A 19,478-nucleotide genomic window follows, 5' to 3' on the forward strand; every position below is an offset into this window, starting at 1 on the left:
TGTTGATCAGAAGGTCGGCAGTTTGGCGGGTCGAATCCCGAGTGCCGCGTAATAGAGTGAGCGCCTGTTACTCGTCCCAGCTTCTGCCAACCTAGCAGTTCGAAAGCACGTAAAAATGCAAGTAGAAAAATAGGGACCACTCCGGTGGGAAGGTAACACCATTCCGTGTGTCTTTAGTGTCTAGTCATGCCGGCCACATGACCACAGAGATGTCCTCGGACAAGCGCTGGCTCTTCGGCTTTGTAACGGAGATGAGCACCGGCCCCTAGAGACTGAAACGACTAGCACGCATGTGCGGGGGAACCTTTACCTTTACTATTGCTACTTAAATCTAAACTGCATACTTAATAAAAAGGATAGACTGATCTTGCAGAAAGGAATAGGCAGCCTTGATTGACTTTAAAAATAAGTAGCTTGATTACTGCACTCTAATCACTGCACCATCAGGACTCCGAGTAAATTGAAACTGGTGTATAGGAACTGCAAGTTAATTGACAAAAACAATTTACCCAAGAAAATCAGGTTCTCGTAGATAGAAGAATGCCCTAGATCCTGCTGAGGGATCATTGCTACCATTCAGAAATTGAATAGCTTCCAATTCGGTGATGGAGCGGCCCGGTGGATACGTTTTCACCTGCAGAGAGAATATTTAAACAGTAGCTCTTATTCTGAGAATCGTCTCAACAGCTGTTTTGTCTTTGATCACATTTAGCCCTGGTTAAGACTTGGTTCCCTTCATTTTCTGCCTTTCCTGTCAACACTGACTAATTAAGCCCACTAATTAGGCCCACAGTTCTGTCTTATGTCTAACTATATTTACCCACATTGTACAGCTATAGCATTATTATCCTTCTGCTCTTCTCTACTACCTGCTCCTATTAGTATCATTATCACTATTATTACTCTGTTGCTTTGCATGTACACTGACAGCTTCTGCACCAGAGATAAATTCCTTGCATGTCTAATCACACTTGGCCAAATAAAGTATTCTATTCTATTGTGTTCTGTTCTGTTCATTCTAAACTAAGGCTGCTTCTATGTTATTTCTATGGACCTTGTCCTAACAATTGCTGGAGCCACTAAATCCCACCAGCCCTGTCTGCTGATAAAACACACACTATGCAAATTTCGGCCAATGTGAATGCCCCGACAACACCTAAATCACTGCCTCCTGCACATCCAATTGACGCTTATTTTTTTCTTCGTTTGGGAAAGGAAGTTTTCACTTAGCGCTTTCTCTGATCAGTGTTTCTCAGCCTCAGCAAATTTCAGATATGTGTGGACTTCAGCTCCCAGAATTCCTGCACCTCTTCAAGTTGCTGAGATTGAGAAACACTGTTCTGGATCATCAACAGCCCAGATGCTGGCTGGGAAATTCTGGGAGTTAGAAGTCCACACATCTTGCTGAGGTTGAGAAACGTTGTTCAGGATCATGACATCCCAAGGTTCACATCAGCGTCATCTCTCACCCATTCGTACTGCGGTTCTTCCGGCAAAGAAGTCTCTTTCGGGACAAGGCCGTAGCGCTCCCCAAGGATTCCAATGAAGAGATCACTCCGGGAGACTTCGGACAGACACAATTCCACCTGCCTAAAGAGACAGAGGCCTTCGTGACTCTCTTCTCCCACTCCTCATTTCTGCCTCAATCCCATCCCCTTCCTAGATGTACACGGGGAAGGTAAAGCTATGCAAGGTGACCATGCTTATTTAAACAGATTTTGGTGTCTCAACACACTGGAGAGTCATGGATAATAATAATAATAATAATAATAATAATAATAATAATAATAATAATAATAATAATAATAATAATAATAATAATAATAATAATAATAATAATAAGAAGAAGAAGAAGAAGAAGAAGAAGAAGAAGAAGAAGAAGAAGAAGAAGAAGAAGAAGAAGAAGAAGTTGTTGTTGTTGGAAGGGACCTTGGAGGTCATCTAGTCCAACCCCCTGCTCAGGCAGGAAACCCTATACCATTTCAAGCAAATGGCTGTCCAGTCTCTTCTTAAAAACTTCCAGTGTTGGAGCATTCACCACCTCTGGAGGCAGGTTGTTCCACTGGTTAGTTGTTCCAACTGTCAGGAAGTTTCTCCTGAGTTCTAGGTTGCTTCTCTCCTTGACTAGTTTCCATCCGTTGCTTCTTGTCCTGCTTTCAGGTGCTTTGGAGAATAGCTTGACTCCCTCTTCTTTGTGGTAGCCCCTGAGATATTGGAACACTGCTATCATGTCACCCCTCACCCTTCTCTTCGTTAAACTACACATACCCAATTCCAGCAACCGTTCCCTATATGTTCCCTATATGCTCTGCTTCTTCATTTGCAGAGAGCAACAATCAATTTAGCAACCGTTCAAAGTTACGATGGCACTCAAAAAAGTGACTTATGACTGTTTTTTTTACACTTAACGACGGCTGCAGCATCCCCATGGTCACGTGATCAAAATTTGGATGCTTGGCAACTGCCTCCTATTTATGACGGTTGTGTTCTGAACCAGCCCTCTTCTGGCCTTGTAGTAAGGCAAACCCCTATTCAGAAAGAAGAGACTGGAGAGCGTCCAAGGCTAAAAGGCATCTGCCAAGATTTATTACTCAATTAACAAAAACACTAGAGCTTGACTCCTCAAGCGGAAGAGTTGCTTTCAGCAACCAGCCCCTCCCCAAACACTCCTTTTATTGAGAGTTCAGGGCATGGTCTCCCTGTGCCTCCTCCCGAGGAGTCCCACAGCCTTTCTTTGTTTGTTCCTGCTCGACTGCCTCCTGCGTCGGGCGTCCTTGAACAGGGCCAGCTGTGGGTCATCATCCTCCGCACTATCGGGCTCACGCAGCTGAGAAGAGGTCCCCGGCTGAGGGCTCTGCAAAGCCTCCAAACCATCATCAGCCGGTTCGTCTCCCTCCTCCCCCTCATCTGAGTTATCCGATACATCGGAGCCGGCTGTCGGACCCACAGGCTGGCCCTGAGTCACAACAGTACCGAGGTACCACTAAGTAAACTTAATTTTTAGCTGCAGTAAATTCTGCTGTCTGTTTTAATGGCCTTAATAGGTTTTTGTTCCTTAGTACGATAGGGAATTTGACTTCAAAATTAATTTGCATTGTATGTCTAATTATTGGTTGGCAGAATCATTTCCTGCTTCTGTTCTGTGTATCAGGCTCATGTAACCTAAAAGAAAATGAAGTCATTCACTCCCTTGAAACTGTTAAACCCTGGGGGAAAAGCCCATTACAAGTCCCTGTAAAAGGATGACTTCATTGTCCTCCACTAGTCTGCTCAGCGTATGTTGAAATAACTGGGTGATTCTCAAAAAAGGACCAAAAAAAGCTCTCGCTATGTTAACCTCAATTTCCCCAAATTTGGCCAAATTTTGCCTAAAGAAATAATTTGAAGTATTCTAAAGTGGCACAAATAGTTTAGGTCCCTGGGGCTCTCGCAGCTTGTTTTCTTGCAGATGTTTCATTACCCAAACTAGATGACATCATAAATTCTAGTGCTTCCTTCCTTCCAAGCATTGATGATGTTACCTAGTTTGGGTAATGAAACATCTACAAAAAAACCCAACCAAGTTCATAGAGCTGGCCCTGAGTCACAACAGGTTGCAGTGTCCCGGGGTCATGTGTGATCACCTACTGTGACTTTCCGGCAAGTGAAGTGTCGCTAACTTAACAACTGCAATGACTCGCTTATCAACTGTGGCGAGAAAGATCGCAAAAGGGGGCAAAACTAAGTTAACAGTTGTCTTGTTTAGCAAGCAGACGTTTTGGCTACATTGTGATTGTAAATCGAGGAATACCTGTAAAATGTTACAAGCTTTGGGAGTCTAATGGAACGTGTAGATGACCTCGGGGGATGAGGGGAAAAGATACCACCGAGGAAATAATCAGGAGCCCCTCCCCCCAACGGATCAACTGTTCAGGCTGTTAGAAGTGGTGGCACTTTTTCCGTCTTCAAAGGCAACCCCAGGCAGAGCGTATTACAGTAGTCTAACCCAGCGGTTCTCAAAGTTCGGTCTGGGGACCTTCAGAGATCCCCGAGACCCTTTCAGGGCTCCATGAAGCCAAACAAATATTATAAAATTTCCCCAGTTTAAGTAGAAAAAAACAGAAACATAGAAAACTGACAGCAGAAAGAGACCTAGCGGTGAACTCAGTCTGCCCTTTGAATTCATTTTTTTGGTTTTCTTTTTAATTAATTATTTTCGCAATATTAACTTTATGTTTTATTTTATTTTTTTATTTAAATTTTTTGATGCAAACGGAGGTGTGTTTATCCCAAGCATATTTAAACTCAGTTACTGATGATCAACCAATTATTTTATTTTATTTTATTTTAATTCCATTTATATCCCGCCCTTCTCCGAAGACTCAGGGCGGCTTACAAGCTTAGCAGTAGCCTTCATTCTATGTATATGCCTGCTTATTAGGGCTTTCACACACACACACCCCAAGCGGCATTATTACAAAGTCAGCTTATTGCCCCCAACAATCTGGGTCCTCATTTTACCTACCTCGGAAGGATGGAAGGCTGAGTCAACCTTGAGCCTGGTGGGACTCGAACCTGCACTAATTGCAGGCAGCTGGTGTTACTTAAGGAGGCATCAGCCCACTGCTCCACCAAGGCCAATTACCTCCACTGGAAGTTGGTTCCAAGCTTCCGCTACTCCTTCTGTGAAATCATACTTTCTAACATTGTTTTTGAACCTCTCTCCTGTCAGTTTGAAGTTATGCCCCCATATTCCTGATTGTTGCTTAATAATTTCTAGTGCAGAAAATATTGATAGGTATAAGCCACATAAACAAATATCCTCTTCGTGGTGCACCATCAATATTAGGACTGTAAAGAGGTCCTGGAGCCAAAAAGTTTGAAAACCGTTGGCCCAACCCAGAAAAGATGAAGGGAGTAACACACTCATTGGCACATAATAGAATAACAGGATAACAAGAGTTGGAAGGGACCTTGGAGGTCTTCTAGTCCAACCCCCTGCTCAAGCAGGAAACCCTATAGTATTTCAGACAAATAGCTGTCCAATCTCTTCTTAAAAATCTCCGGTGTTGGAGCACCCACAACTTTTGGAGGCAAACTAGTTCCATTGGCTAATTGTTCTCATTGCCAGGAAATTTCTCCTTAATTCAAGGTTGGTCCTCTCCTTCCAAAGGATACTGAGAAAGACCCCAGCGTACAAAAGGGATGCATTCATATTTACACATTTCAGAAAGCAACAGCATGAGACACAGATGATATAAGCATACACATTCATAGGTAATCGATGTCAGGTTTCTATAGATCATGGATTTCAGATTATTATTATTATTATTATTATTATTATTATTATTATTATTATTATTATTATATTATTAGACAAGGAAAAGGAGAAATGAAGAATAAAACAAGAGGGGAAGCATCTCCCATAAACCAAGGAAAGGGGGCAGTTAAGAAATGGTAGATGCCAAAAAGAAAACATCACCCATTGGCAGTTTGAGGCCTAATCTATGGAAATCGTTCTAATAAGATAAGAGGCTCTGCTTCAAAAAACGCTTATATCTCTTAGTCAATTCTATTCATTTAACAGAATAAGAGAGTTGGAAGGGACCTTGCAGGTCTTCTAGTCCAGGGCTTTTCAACCAGTGGTACGGGTACCACCTGTGCTACATTGGCACCTAGCAGGTGGTACGCAACCATCATAGAAAAGTGGTAGCGGGGGAGGGGAATGAGCTGAACCGGTGGCAGCACCGCACAAGCCTCAGTGAGAGATGAATGGAGCTGCAGGAAGCGCCAAGATCAGTGCCGCTTTCCAGCTGATCGGTGCTTCTTCAGGGCTGTCAGGGCTCAGTGGAAGCGCCAGGATCAGTGCCAAACTCCAGCTGGAGATCAGCGCTGATCCTGGCGCTTCTGCTGAGCCCAGAAGCGCCGATCAGCTGGAATGTTGCAGCATCTCCAGGGTCTTGTGATTTACATTCAGATGCTTGGCAACGGATTCATATTTATGACGGTCACAGTGTCCCAGGGTCTTATGAAGTGACCAAAACCTGATGCAACCACCCAGTAGAGGGGGAAAAATAAAAACCAAGCACCCCCCCACCCCACCCCCGTTGCCAATCCTCAACAGAAACAGAAGAGCACCGCCGGGCGGGCAGGCAGGTGTCTTGCTCGGCTGTGGCTTGGGGGGCACTTTTTTCGGTGCCATTGTAACTTCAAACAGTCACTAAGCAAACTGTTGTAAGTCGAGGACTACCTGTACTTCAACACTTTTTTCCTTTTTTTTGGTCATCAAGTTTTTGACACCTTGCTAGGCGACTGGTGGTACTCAGATGTTGCCATATCCTAAAAATGGTACAATGGGTGAAAAGGTTGAAAAGTCCTGCTCTAGTCCAACTTCCTGCCAAAGCAGGAGATGCTATACCATTTGAGACAAATGGTTGTCCAATCTCCTCTTTAAAGTCTGCAGGATTGGAGCACTCACAGTCTCTGGAGGCAACTCGTTCTACTGATTAATTGTTCTAACTATTAGGAAATACTGTTAGCCTTTTTTCTTCAAAATGGATACTGATTTACTCGGCCCACCTCCTTACCCATAAACACCCCACATACTTGTTTCTCTGGCTCTCATGTTCTGTGATTCCCCAGCGCAAATCAATCTCCTGGATTGCTAAGCAGAACTTGGCGGCTCGTGCACGAAGCTCGGGAAAAACAGAACGAATAAGCAGGTCACGTTCACCGTGCATGTCCCGGAAAGTAGAGGAGACGAAAATCCTCACAGAGCGCCACCTGTTGGAAAAGAGGAGTCAATACCCAATTCTCCATCCAGAGTAATTCATGATCTTTCTCGTTATTTCCCCTTAAAAATCACCTGCTCTGGGGGACAGGTATCAAGGACACGACTCCAGGTTCTGGCTGAGCTGTCGCTGTTCGCCGTTGCTTGGGCAAGCCGTGAATCTCGTCAACTTTGTCAACATGTTCTAAGAACCGGGAGTTGCCACATTCAGACATAAACCTGGCCGAAGGAAGAAACATCTTTTAAAATCTAGAATTTCCCAGTAGACAGTAAAGCATACAGATACCCATCAGCTACCGAGATTTCTGCTTTCGTTCCAGCTGCTTCTTTAAACAACCACTAAGCTATCCAAGCTCGTGGTGAGCCCTGGCGGCACAGTGGTTAGAATGCAGTATGAGGATGGAGATTCGTTCTCTGAGCTTGTGGGTTGGTTTCTGAATGTTTCGTTTCCAGGCTAGGTAACATCTTCAGCAGAATTTAGAACGCGGTAGTGCAGGTTAACTCTGCCCACAGCCTGGTGTTCGATCCTGATGGGGCTCGAGGTTGATTCAGCCTTCCATCCTTCTGAGTTTGGTAAAATGAAGAGCCAGATTGTTGGGGGCAATATGCTGATTCTATAAACTGCCCAGACTTAGAGTGCTCTAAGTCTAAAGCACTGTGTGGCGGTATATAAGTTTAAGAGCTATTGCTACCACGTTTCCCTGAAAATAACACCGGGTCTTATATTCATTTTTGCTCCAAAAGATGCATGAGGGCTTATTTTCTGGTTAGGGCTTTTATTTGGGGAAATACGGTACTAAATGCATCCGTCTGGCTGATAATCTTAACTGGGGATTATTTGGAGGCTGGGGCTTATATTACGAGCGTCCTGAAAAATCACGCTAGAGCTTGTTTTCCAGTTGGATCTTATTTTCAGGGAAACACAGTATTATGTAAACTCTTTTCAGTCTTTCTCAGTGTGGAATCGGCCTTCCGTGATCCACTTTAAAGCAACCCCATAACAAAATGTAATCATTCACACATCACACAAACCATCCACATTTATTTCTATCCACTTGTTTAGCTCCGAGGCTCACCGGAACATTTGCTCGCTGAAACCATGGATTACCACATCCTTTCTGGATTTAAAAGTTCTCTTCTCCCTAAAGACGGAAGGCAAAAAAAAGTGTTCCTTTAGTTGCACAGTGCAATGCTATTTCAGAATTCTTTTTAACTAGATAACCTCTGCCCCAGTTGGGTTACTTCAGAGATATTCCTTACTTAAACAGAAAAACAGAAGGACCAGAGGGAGGCAAAAAAAAAAGTAGTGAGAGCAATTTTTTGACTTCCTGACAGCTTCCCCATTGACTTTCCCTGCAGGAAGCTGGGAGGGAGTCTGGAAAATGATGATCACATGAGCACAGCTGACTGTGGTAACATGGCAGCATGAAGCAGGCACAACTTGGCCAAATTTTAATCCCATGGGAACTGTGAATTCCGGATTTTTGGATGCATTTTGTTAGTCCATTTGAGGTGCACGGACTCAAACACTGTAGCCCTATGATGCACTGTTTATGCCAGTTGAAGGTTTACAAACAACCAAACAGACACAAGAGTTTTAGTTGTGTATAGATTTCAGTCACTCGGGGTGAAGCGCTTCAAGAGGAATAAAAACAAATGAACAGTCTGAGGCAGGATGTTTATGGATATTCTTAGTCATCCAGGTCATACTTGTCCCAAAGATGCCCCAAGTCATCCAGGTCATACTTGTCTCAAGCTCCCACTTGGCAGTTTATCTGTGTCCTCAGGGCCACCTGAGTAGTGCAAATGGGCGTGGAGCCTTCTTGGAGCTGCTGAAAGGACTGCGTTGTAGACTGGAGATAGATGATGCCATATCCCGCCTCCCCTGTCAAGAGAGGGCTGTTCAGATTTGACGTAGATGGCATCTTTGACCCCTCTTTCAAACCAAAGCCAAAATTGAACTCCTCTCTCTCAACAGAGGAGGAATATGGCATCATCCATCTCCAGTCTACAACGCCCATTTGCACTACTCAGGTGACCTTCAGGACACAGATACAACCTCCAGGTGGCCTCAACTACTCTCTAAACAAATGCAGATGACCAGCTGTCTGCAAGGAGAATAAATCCTTCTATTCCCCACCATCCATCTTCTTGGATGTGAAGTGAAACGTCTTCAAAGAAAAACAAGAAAGGCCAGTTGCCTCCTGAAAAAGTATCTTTGGGTCTAAGGCAGGACACACTCTCTCTCCTTACCACGGCTCAGAACAGATGTTGATGAAGAGGCAGTCTGGGGCAACATGGTGGCGATACAGCTGGAGACAAGAACCGCTGAGTTCCTCAACATCACCACTGAGCAAAAGAATTGTATCAACCTGGAGTTGGGAAAAGAAAAACAACAGAGCTCTGTAACACGCAGGGACTCATCACACTGACCTGCGCGTGTTAAAACTGCAAGACAATGGCTTGTGTTTGCAAAAGCCCTGTTTGCAATTTTATTCTCTCTGTTTAAGTGAAGACCTTGACAGCCTCCAACTCCATGCAGCCAGCAGCTGCATTCATCAAGTTTTCCCCAACCCAAACCTGTGTACAGTTGCTGAACTACAACTCTCATCAGCACCCTGTGGATGGGATCGTAGGAAGTGGTAACCAGTGTTGTTTCAGAAGCTACCAAAGCTTTGAGACCCTCCCATCCTAAGCCTCTTTTTTTTTCCAGCTGGCCCAAGAAAGCGCAAAGACTTTTGCTTTCTTCTGCTGTGCAAAACCAAGGCGACCATCGTAAAAAAATAAATAAGTCCTTGGATGAGATCCAAAAGAATGGTCATCTAGAATCTAACTGGATCTAGTTTACACCAATCCCATGCACTAAGCATCACTATTTGTTTGCTATCCTCAAACCCATTTGCCTATTCACACAATTCGTGATTGTTCATATTTATCTGGAGAAGGAGGACTAAGGACCTCTAGAAACATCAAGGCAGGGAGGCCGTGATTGTTTCACTAAGGACACCTGTTCTAAAGACCTCTTCATTCATTAACCTGATGGATTTTTAACTGATCCTTTTGTCCAGCCTGTCCTTCTAACTGAAGGCTTCCTCCATTTTTATCATGGACTCACATGTTCCCGCCGAGTCAAGAAATCCTTGATGACGTCCGATGAGGACCAATCGTCACTGTAGTAAACAGTATTGTACTGGAAGAAGAAGCATGGGACACATCAGCCACTCCTAGATCCCATGATTGTAAATGTGTCAGGCACAAAGAATCAGGACCATTTGTGTAGATGGCACTTAGACTTATATACCATCCCATAGGGCTTTACAGCCCTCTCTGAGCGGTTTTACAGAGTCAGCCTATTGCCCCCCAACAATCTGGGTCCTCATTTTACCGACCTCGGAAGGATGGACGTCTGAGTCAACCTTGCGCCAGCCAGGATTGAACTCCTGGCAGTGGGTAGAGTTAGCCTGCAGTACTGCATTCTAACCACTGCACCACTAGGGCTCCCATTTATTTTATTTTTTTGCAGCATAAATGCAAATAGATTGCAGCATAAATGGTTTATTGAGGCCTGTACACAAGGAATCTGGACAACTAAAACTGTCAGCACTAAACTGACGCTAGATGGAGTGAGTGGAAATCAAGGACTTGGATCCCTTGTGACAACGTAAGGATTCTAAACTGATGACACATTTTACTACCCCCCCCCCCAGCTCTGCCTTCTCTTCTCCTACAAAATGGAGGTCTTCTGTAGATTCACTATCTGGCTAATCAGCACCTGGCAATCCCATGACTGACAGCTTCTTCTGTCTCCATGTCAGTTACTCTTTCTACTTTGTTATACTAGGGATGGGGAGAAATTTACCTCTTTTTCTCCTATTGTTTTTGCAATCTTCATTGTGCAAAGTTATACACCCATCCCAAAATTCCCTTGGGGAGATAAGCAAACCTATGCTTGCTTACCACAGAACAAAACTGAAGGAGAAAGTTGAAGAAACTGAAGTCAGGGAACCTAACTAGTCACTAAACATCTCTGCTTCTTTGCTCCCCTTAAACCCTCTTGCTGATTCACGCAATGTGTGATTATTCCTATTTATCTGGATAAAAGCAAAAGACGGTGAAGCCTGAAATCAAATCCTTGCCCTGAGCCCAATGTCTCTTTCAGTTCCACATCGTACCATCTTCTGTAAGGTTTGCACATCCTTCAGCACAGAACCGGTCATGGGAATAGCCCCCACAATGTCTGAAAAGTTGCAGAGGAAGACCTTAGCCTGTTCACAGACCGAATATAACATGGATCCCAGCAGCATGGCCAAGTCTCGGATCTAGAGAGAGGGGAAGTGTGACATTAAATGAGGCACACAAAGGTGGCTGTTCCAAAGTTACAGCAGCATTGGAAAATGATTGGTTTTCACACTTACGACCACTGCAGCATCCCCCTGGTCACCTGATCAAAATAATAATAATAATAAAGTTGGAAGGGACCTTGGAGGTCATCTAGTCCAACCCCCTGCTCAGGCAGGAAACCTTATATCATTTCAGGCAAATGGCTGTCCAGTCTCTTCTTAAAAACCTCCAGTGTTGGAGCATTCACCACCTCTGGAGGCAGGTTGTTCCACTGGTTAATTGTTCTAACTGTCAGGAAGTTTCTCCTTAGTTCTAGGTGGCTTCTCTCCTTGACTAGTTTCCATCCGTTGCTTCTTGTCCTGCTTTCAGGCGCTTTGGAGAATAGCTTGGCTCCCTCTTCTTTGTGACAGCCCCTGAGATATTGGAACACTGCTATCATGTCACCCCTCACCCTTCTCTTCATTAAACTACACATACCCAATTCCAGCAACTGTTCCCTATATGTTTTAGCCTCCAGCCCCCTAATCTCGGCACTTGGCAATTGGCATGTATTTGTGGCACTGTCCCGGGGTCATGTGATCGCTATTTGCAATGTTCCCAGCCAGCTTCCAACAAGCAAAGTCAATGAGGGGGGCGGGGGGAGAGCCAGATTCACTTAGCAACCATGCTACTAAATTAACAACTGCAGTGATTTCCTTAACAATGTCCCCAAAGGTAAAATGGCGATCATGTGACCCCAAGTTGCTTCATGATTCATTTAACAACCATTTAACTGAACATATTTGTTATAAATACCGATACAAGTAGTCCTCGACAGCTCGTTTAGTGGCTGTTCAAAGTTACAATGGCACTGGAAAAAGGGACGTATGACTTGTTTTTCGCACTTACGACCGTTTCAGCATTCCCCAGGGTCACGTGATCAAAAATTCAGAAGCTTGTTAACCGACTCATATTTATGACGGTTGCAGCGTCCCAGGGTCACCTTCTGCAATCTTCTGACAAGCAAAGTCAGCGGGAAAGCCAGATTCACTTAACAACCACGTTACTAACTTAACAACTGCAGTGATTTGCTTAACAACGTCCCCACGAGTAAAATGGCGACCGCCTGACCCCCAAGATGCTTGAAACATCATAAATACAGGCCCGTTGCCAACCACCCAAATTTTGATGTGTGGATGGATGCTGCAACGGTTGTAAATATAAGGAGCAGTCGTTAAGTCATTTTTTTCCCAGCACCATCCTAATTTTGAAGGGTCATTAAATGAATGGCCATAAGTGAAGGACTACCTACTGTATAGCATTCAGGCTTACAAGGAGGCCCTTACGTAATATGGTTGAACAAAATTAAGGGCAGAAAAAGAGGGAGAACTAAATGACAACTGATTAACTGTTTACCAACCGTCATGGGATCTTTCCTCTGATCGTTGCGTTTATTGTTGTCGTAAGTTGGACAATACATATTTTGGCCTGTGGCGCAAGGTTTCCCCAATTGATAGGAGCTAGCAATCAAGATGAGAGTCCGTCCAGGAATGGGGTGCATATTATGCTTAACTGATAATCCAATGGCATTCTCGAGAGCCTCACAGTAACGTTGCAGGAGCTCAGGGGCATAGCGGATGTCTCTGTGAGATACAAAATGGAGAAAGAAGAAAGTCTGAATAAATATTTGTAGCTCAGGGGTGAAATGAGGGGTGCCTGGTATTCTCAGAGCTACCAAGCTCAGAGAACCTCAAAGACCCCCTCAGAAGAAAGTCTAAAAATACTACTAGTCAAGGAGAGAATCAACCTAGAACTAAGAAGAAACTTCCTGACAGTTAGAACAATTAACCAGTGGAACAACCTGCCTCCAGAGGTGGTAAATGCTCCAACACTGGAGGTTTTTAAGAAGAGACTGGACAGCCATTTGTCTGAAATGGTATAGGGTTTCCTGCCTGAGCAGGGGGTTGGACTAGATGATCTCCAAGGTCCCTTCCAACTTCTTCTTCTTCTTCTTCTTCTTCTTCTTCTTCTTCTTCTTCTTCTTCTTCTTCTTCTTCTTCTTCTTCTTCTTCTTCTTCTTCTTCTTCATTATTATTATTATTATTATTATTATTATTATTATTATTATTATTATTATTATTATTATTATTATTATTATTTTCTTGTTGAATGTCTATGGAGATTCTCAATCATCCAGGTCATGGTTGTCCCGAAGGTGCTTTTTTTCAAAAGGCGACTGGACTTTGTTTTTCCTTGAAGAAATTTCGCTTCTCACCCAAGAAGCTTCTTCAGTTCCTCAGAAGAAGAACTGAGGAAGCTTCTTACATGAGAAGGAAACGTCTTCAAGGAAAAAGAGCCTTGGTGGAGCAGTGGGCTAATGCCTCCTTAAGTAACACCAGCTGCCTGCAATTAGTGCAGGTTCGCATCCCACCAGGCTCAAGGTTGACTCAGCCTTCCATCCTTCCGAGGTAGGTAAAATGAGGACCCAGATTGTTGGGGGCAATTAAGCTGACTTTGTAATAATGCCGCTTGGGGGGTGTATGAAAGCCCTAATAAGCAGGCATATACATAGAATGAAGGCTACTGCTAAGCTTGTAAGCCGCCCTGAGTCTTCGGAGAAGGGCGGGATATAAATGGAATTAAAATAAATAAAATAAAAAATAAAACAAAGTCCAGTCGCCTTTTCAAAAAGCACCTTTGGGATATTTGCTTGTTTCAATTAGATCAAAGTCATGATTGCTGATCTGCAGAAAGAAGTTATATTTTGTGGGTGTTGGGGAAGGACACAAATCCACCCAAGACCTTCAGTGCTGCCAGAGAAAACAAGAGTCGGAGTGGCAGGAAATAAGAACACAAAGCGTTATCAGTGAATATTAGCAAAGGTAGCTCAGTCAACATCCACTAACAATACAAGCAGTCCCCAACATACGACTGCAAACAGTTGTTAAATGAATCACTGCAGTTATTAAGTTAATAACATGGTTGTTAAGTGAATCTGGCTTCCCCACTGCCTTTGCCTGTCAGAAGGTCGCAAAAGGGGATCGCATGACTCCAGGACATGCAACAGTCATAACTACATGCCAGTTGCAACCATCCAAATTTTGAACACATGAAAATCATGGGAATGCTGCAATGATCGTTAAGTGTGAAAATTCTGAATCAAGGATGCGGCAGATAAATGCAGTATCCTTCACCTACAAGTCACATTTGACTGGGAGATGCTGGAAGATGAAGACTGAGCAAGCCAAGACGTACTTCATTGGCAGGTGTTACGCTTCAAAATTTAGGGGACTGTTGTCTAAGGCAGGCATGACAAACTGCTGGCCCGTGGGCCGGAAGCCTCATTCCAAAACCGTGCCCACCCCAATGCTGGCAATGGGGAAAAAGGTCATGAAATGTCATGTGACGTCATGCGACATCATGAGTTTGACATGCCTGGTCTAAGGAGTCCCTGCTGACTTTAGGGGGCAGTGCTCATCTCTGTGTCATTGACCGCTGTCCAAAGGTGTTTCCGTGATTATGTGGCCCGCGTGACATCACAGAGTACTGTTACCTTCCCACCGAAGTGGTACCTATTTATCTAGTTGCATGTGCATGCTTTCAAACTGCTAGGTTGGCAGGAGCTGAGGCAAGACCAGGACCTCACTCTGTCATGTGGCGCTCGGGTCTCAAACCTGGGGTGCTAGCATTCCAGCAGACAAGCCCAGTATGGGGTGATGCTCTGAGCCATAGCATCGCCCCATTACTATAGTCTACACCTAATACTTCATTCTCCCTCCCCACAACCTCTGCTAAGCAAGAAGACAAGGATAGTCCTGGCTACAGCCTCCTACTTGGATTTAAGCAGTTTCTTCTTCTCCTTCTTCACCATCTGGAAAATTAGCGGGATCTCCATGCAACCCCGTAGATATCGGGGTTTTCCAAAATTCATTGGCAGTTTCATTTGCTTTATGACCTTTTCGATGAGCTGTAGGTTACTTGGGAGTGGCTCGTCTGAAAAAAAAATGATACTCAAAGAAACAAGAAAGCAAGATCTCTGTTTCCTCATTTGAAAATAGGTATTTCTAACCATAGGTAACTTAGTAAACCTCATCGGCATTTTTGTGTTCTTTGACGTTCATCACTCATCGCTAATGAAGGCAAATATACGTGTCCCAGGATAATGTTTCAGGATCCAATCTGGTTCGGTCTCTGAGACCAGAAGACTAGTCTTCTGATCTTTTGGACTCATGCTGAAGCCGATCCTCAGAGAATCTCTCTCTACATATTCTGGTAAATAGAGTTTCCCAGAAGATGGGTTCCAGCACGAGTCCAAAAGGATGCATTAAAGAAAAATTCAGAACAGGATAAAATGACTTAGGACCGTGGTGGCGAACCTATGGCACACAGAGCCCACTCTGTGGGCATGCGCACTGACGCCTCAGTCCTAGGCCTTCAGCTGGGTTTGAATTTGAATTTATTAAATTTATATGCCGCCCTTCTCCCTAAGGACTCAGGGCGGCTCACAACAATAAAAAAAAGTTAAAAAAACATAAAATACAAAATTTAAAAAAGAATTAAATGTAATAAATACATAACAATTAACCCAATAAAACCAAATTTAAAAACAGGTTCAATCAATCAATCAATTTCAACTTCTCGCGGGGAAAGAAAAGTTCTCGCAAAGTTGGAATTGATTGATTGAACTTTTTAGCCTCACCCAGTCTGCCGTTACCACCGCAACCATGCCCACCCAATGGGCCACATCCACCTGGCACCCAACGATATATAAGTGGGTTTTGGGTTGCAGTTTGGGCGCTTGGTCTCTCAAAGGTTCGCCTTCACTGACTTAGGAGGCACTTTCCAATGTTAATAAAGAATTCCCAGCCATTCACCCAGGTTAAGTATTCCTCACCCTTTTTCTTAAGTTCTCTTTCCAGGTCCAAAATCACTTTATACGCTGAAAGGAATCGGAAAGGAAGCTGCCTGCTGTGGATGACAGAGTCCTGGAAGGAGAGTAATGCCAAAGGCAGAAACAGAATGAAAGTTATTAACATTAAAGTATCGAATAATCTAGTGCCACAGTTAAGTCAATCGCTGCAGTTGTTAAATTAGTAGCACGGTTGTTAAGTGAATCTGGCTTCCCCATTGACTTTGGTTATCAAAAGGTCCAGAAAGGGGAGCCTGGGATACTCCAACCGTCATAAATACATGCCAGTTGCCAAGCATCCAAATTTTGATCACGTGACTATGGGAATGCTGCAATGGTAGTTAAGTGTGAAAAATGCCCGGAAGTCACTTTTCTCAGGGTAACTTTGTAACTGTGAACGGTCACTAAACAAGTGCTTGTAAGTTGAGGACCACCTGTACGGACGACATTACCTTATCCTCAAGGCGTTTTAAGAGACGTTGATGGTGCCTCTCGCTCACCCCAGACCTCAAAATGTTGCGCAGGTTTCGTAACATCGCCATGAAGGGCAATTTCCCTGAATCTAGGAGGAAGCAAGCAGATGGTAATTTTACAAGGTGACAAAGCTGAAACTCAGCAAGCAGAAGTAATATTTTAGACTGGGATTTTTAAAAAATGAGTAAAAAAAGACAAGAATTGTACCCCGATTTTATATCTTTCCTTTCCAGACATATATTCAGGCTTAGAAGGTGGGAGAATGGAGTAAAAAGGGATAGAGGCGTCCCTCTGTGTCCCTCAATAGTTGGTGTTTTGCCCTTTGTATTTTGTAAAATTTTGTAAAATTTTTAGTATCATCTGCTGTATTAAATCTCCTCCGGCTATGATTTAATCCTACTTTCCACTAGCAGTTTAGATGATCGCCATTTAAAGGAAAGAATTTTCATTACGTTGCTCATCATTACGTTGTTGTTACCAAGGTATATTATTACATTCTTTGTTGAACCTTGTTCCTTAATACAGAAGCGTATTAACACTTTAATACACATACATATATATTAAGTGTATGTAAAAGGCATAACACAGGGTTGTATAAGATGAAATGTGACTATGTAAGCATTAATACAATTTGTAGTGTAGCATAATGTATTGTAAGTCACATTACGCAATAGCATCATGTAATATAAATACAATTATCACACTCCTGCAATATTTGTTTGTAAAAGTTTCCAAACTCGTTCTGCCTAATAACATCTCCCCAATTTCTTTTCATCATTTCTCATTCAGTCAGTTTCAACTCTTAGTAATCACAGGAATTACAGGTAGTTCTCGACTTACGACCACAACTCAGCCCAAAACTTCTGCTGCTAAGTGAGTTTTGCCCCATTTTATTACTTTTTCTTGCCACGTTTGTTAAGTGAGCCACTGCAGTTATTAAATCAATAACCCAGTTGGTTGCTAAGTGAATCTGTTTTCCCCTTTGACTTTGCTTGCAAAAGGTGATCATGTCCTTCCCTGCTGGCTTCTTTACTGACTTTGCTTGTGGAAAGGCATCATAGAAGGTCACAAATGGCAATCAAGCGGCCACAAAACACTGCAACCGTCGTAAATGCCAGCCAGTTGCCAAGCACCTGGATCGCAATCACATGATTGTGGAGAACGCTGTGAAAGCCAGAACTTTGAAGATAGCAACGACATCTACATCGCTTCCTAGAGCTTTACAACACTGTGGTACAAACAGCGCTTTACGGCAGTTTACAATGTCAGCTTATTGCCCCCCAACAATCTGGGTCCTCACTTTACCAACCTCAGAAGGATGGAAGGCTGAGCCCACCTCGAACCCCACCAGGATCAAACTCCAGGCTGTGGGCAGAGTTAGCCTGCAATGCTCCATTCAAACCACTGCGCCACCAGGACTCTTGTGAAGATTGTGAAGCCATTCCTTCAGAGCCGTTATAACTTTGAATGGATACGGAACAAGTGGTCATAACTCAAGGACTGCGTCTCCATGTGCTTATTTCCCATGTTTCCACTGTAATTCTGTCTAACAAGCATGCCTTTCTGTGATTTTAGGGCCCAACAGTACGATGAGCTCATGAAAAAGGAAGGAAAGCAATCAACTCTTCCACCTACCAATCAGCTCTTCCCAGACAGCAGCCTTGTTCCCACGGTGGCTCAGTTCTCGATCCCAAGTCTGGGGCAATGGCAGCCGCATGCGAGTGCCCGCAAGGGTCGGGTCCCAGGGCCCTGGCAATCGACTTCGGGAAAAGGAGGGCAGATCTGGGGGATACCTAGAGAAGAGAAAGACTGTGAACTCAAGGTCTGCAAAAAGAAGCATACGAGGAGAACGACGGTCAACTGTCTCATAGACAAGTTAGCCCTCAACTTACAACCCCTTGCTTAGTGACCGCTCAAAGCTACAACGGCACCGAAAAAGTAACGTATGACCATTTTTCATACTTATGGCCATTGCAGCATCCCTGTGGTCACCTGATCAAAATCTGGATGCTTGGTGACTGGCATGTATTTATGATGGTCGCAGTGTCCTGGGGTCATGTGACCAGCTTTTATGGCCTTCCGACAAGCAAAGTCAAATGGGTGAAGCCCGATTCTTTTAATGATCACATGATTCACTTAACTGCAGTGACTTGTTTAACAACTGTGGCAAAAAAAGCCATAAAATGGGGCAAAACTCACTTTAAGAACTGTCTTACCTAGCAATGGAAATTTTGGGCTCAACTGTGGTCGTAAATTGAGGACTACACCTCTGTAATCCTGTTGGTATTTGTCCCATCAGCTGGCTCCAGGGCAAAATTGCCATTCCAAGTTTTAGCATCACCCTCCACTTAGAGGTAGTCCTCGACTTGCAACCACAACTGGGCCCCAAATTTCTGTTGTTAAGTGAGACATTTGTTGTGAATTTTGCCCCATTTTTTAATCTTTCTTGCCCCAGTTGTTAAGTGAATCACTGCAGTTGTTAAATTTGTGACAAAGTTGCTGTTAAGTGACTCTGGCTTCCCCATTGGCTTTGCTTGTCAGGGGGGTCACAAAAGTTGATCACATGACAACTGCAAGCATCATAAATATGATCCAGCTGCCAAGTGCCCAAATTTTGATCACATGACGTCAGGGATGAGAAAAATGGTCATAAGTCACTTTTTTCAATGCCGTTGTAACTTTGAACAGTCACTAAATGAACTGCTGTTTAAGTCGAGGATACCTCTTCACCCCTGCAGAAAACTCGAAAGTCAGATGCCACACCAGGCCTGCAAATGTTGTCCCAGCTGAGCTAGGCCGTCTCACCTCCGTCCCAAGAGACTCATAACATGCTGAGCTGGCTCAGAAATATGAAGGCGGTGGATCAAATTCTTCAGGGAGAACAAATCTCTGGCAACTGCTTTCTTTTTTATCGAATCCATCGTCTCTCGACGCTACGAAAGTAGAAGGACAGAGAATCAAGCGATTTGCATTTTACAGGAACACCCCCCCAACCACCTTAAAAAC

General features: G+C 43.8%; 1 protein-coding gene across 4 annotated transcripts in view; it reads right to left on the reverse strand.

Moving 5' to 3' along the window:
- Positions 1-19,478, reverse strand: part of TEP1 (telomerase associated protein 1) — an 80,694-nt gene that overhangs the window by 42,019 nt on the left and 19,197 nt on the right. For all 4 annotated transcript variants that reach the window (XM_083377609.1, XM_083377610.1, XM_083377607.1 and 1 more), the window contains 14 exons: positions 19,278-19,405; positions 18,108-18,265; positions 16,451-16,560; positions 15,984-16,074; positions 14,923-15,082; positions 12,510-12,732; positions 10,942-11,088; positions 9,885-9,959; positions 9,023-9,141; positions 7,846-7,911; positions 6,845-6,988; positions 6,586-6,762; positions 1,470-1,590; positions 510-634 (listed from right to left, as the gene is read on the reverse strand). In XM_083377609.1, coding sequence (XP_083233735.1) covers positions 510-634; positions 1,470-1,590; positions 6,586-6,762; positions 6,845-6,988; positions 7,846-7,911; positions 9,023-9,141; positions 9,885-9,959; positions 10,942-11,088; positions 12,510-12,732; positions 14,923-15,082; positions 15,984-16,074; positions 16,451-16,560; positions 18,108-18,265; positions 19,278-19,405 — 1,844 coding nt within the window. The remainder of the gene's footprint in view (positions 1-509; positions 635-1,469; positions 1,591-6,585; positions 6,763-6,844; positions 6,989-7,845; positions 7,912-9,022; positions 9,142-9,884; positions 9,960-10,941; positions 11,089-12,509; positions 12,733-14,922; positions 15,083-15,983; positions 16,075-16,450; positions 16,561-18,107; positions 18,266-19,277; positions 19,406-19,478) is intronic.

Source organism: Vipera ursinii (genome assembly GCF_947247035.1).
Source record: "Vipera ursinii genome assembly, chromosome: Z".
NCBI lineage: Eukaryota > Metazoa > Chordata > Lepidosauria > Squamata > Viperidae > Vipera > Vipera ursinii.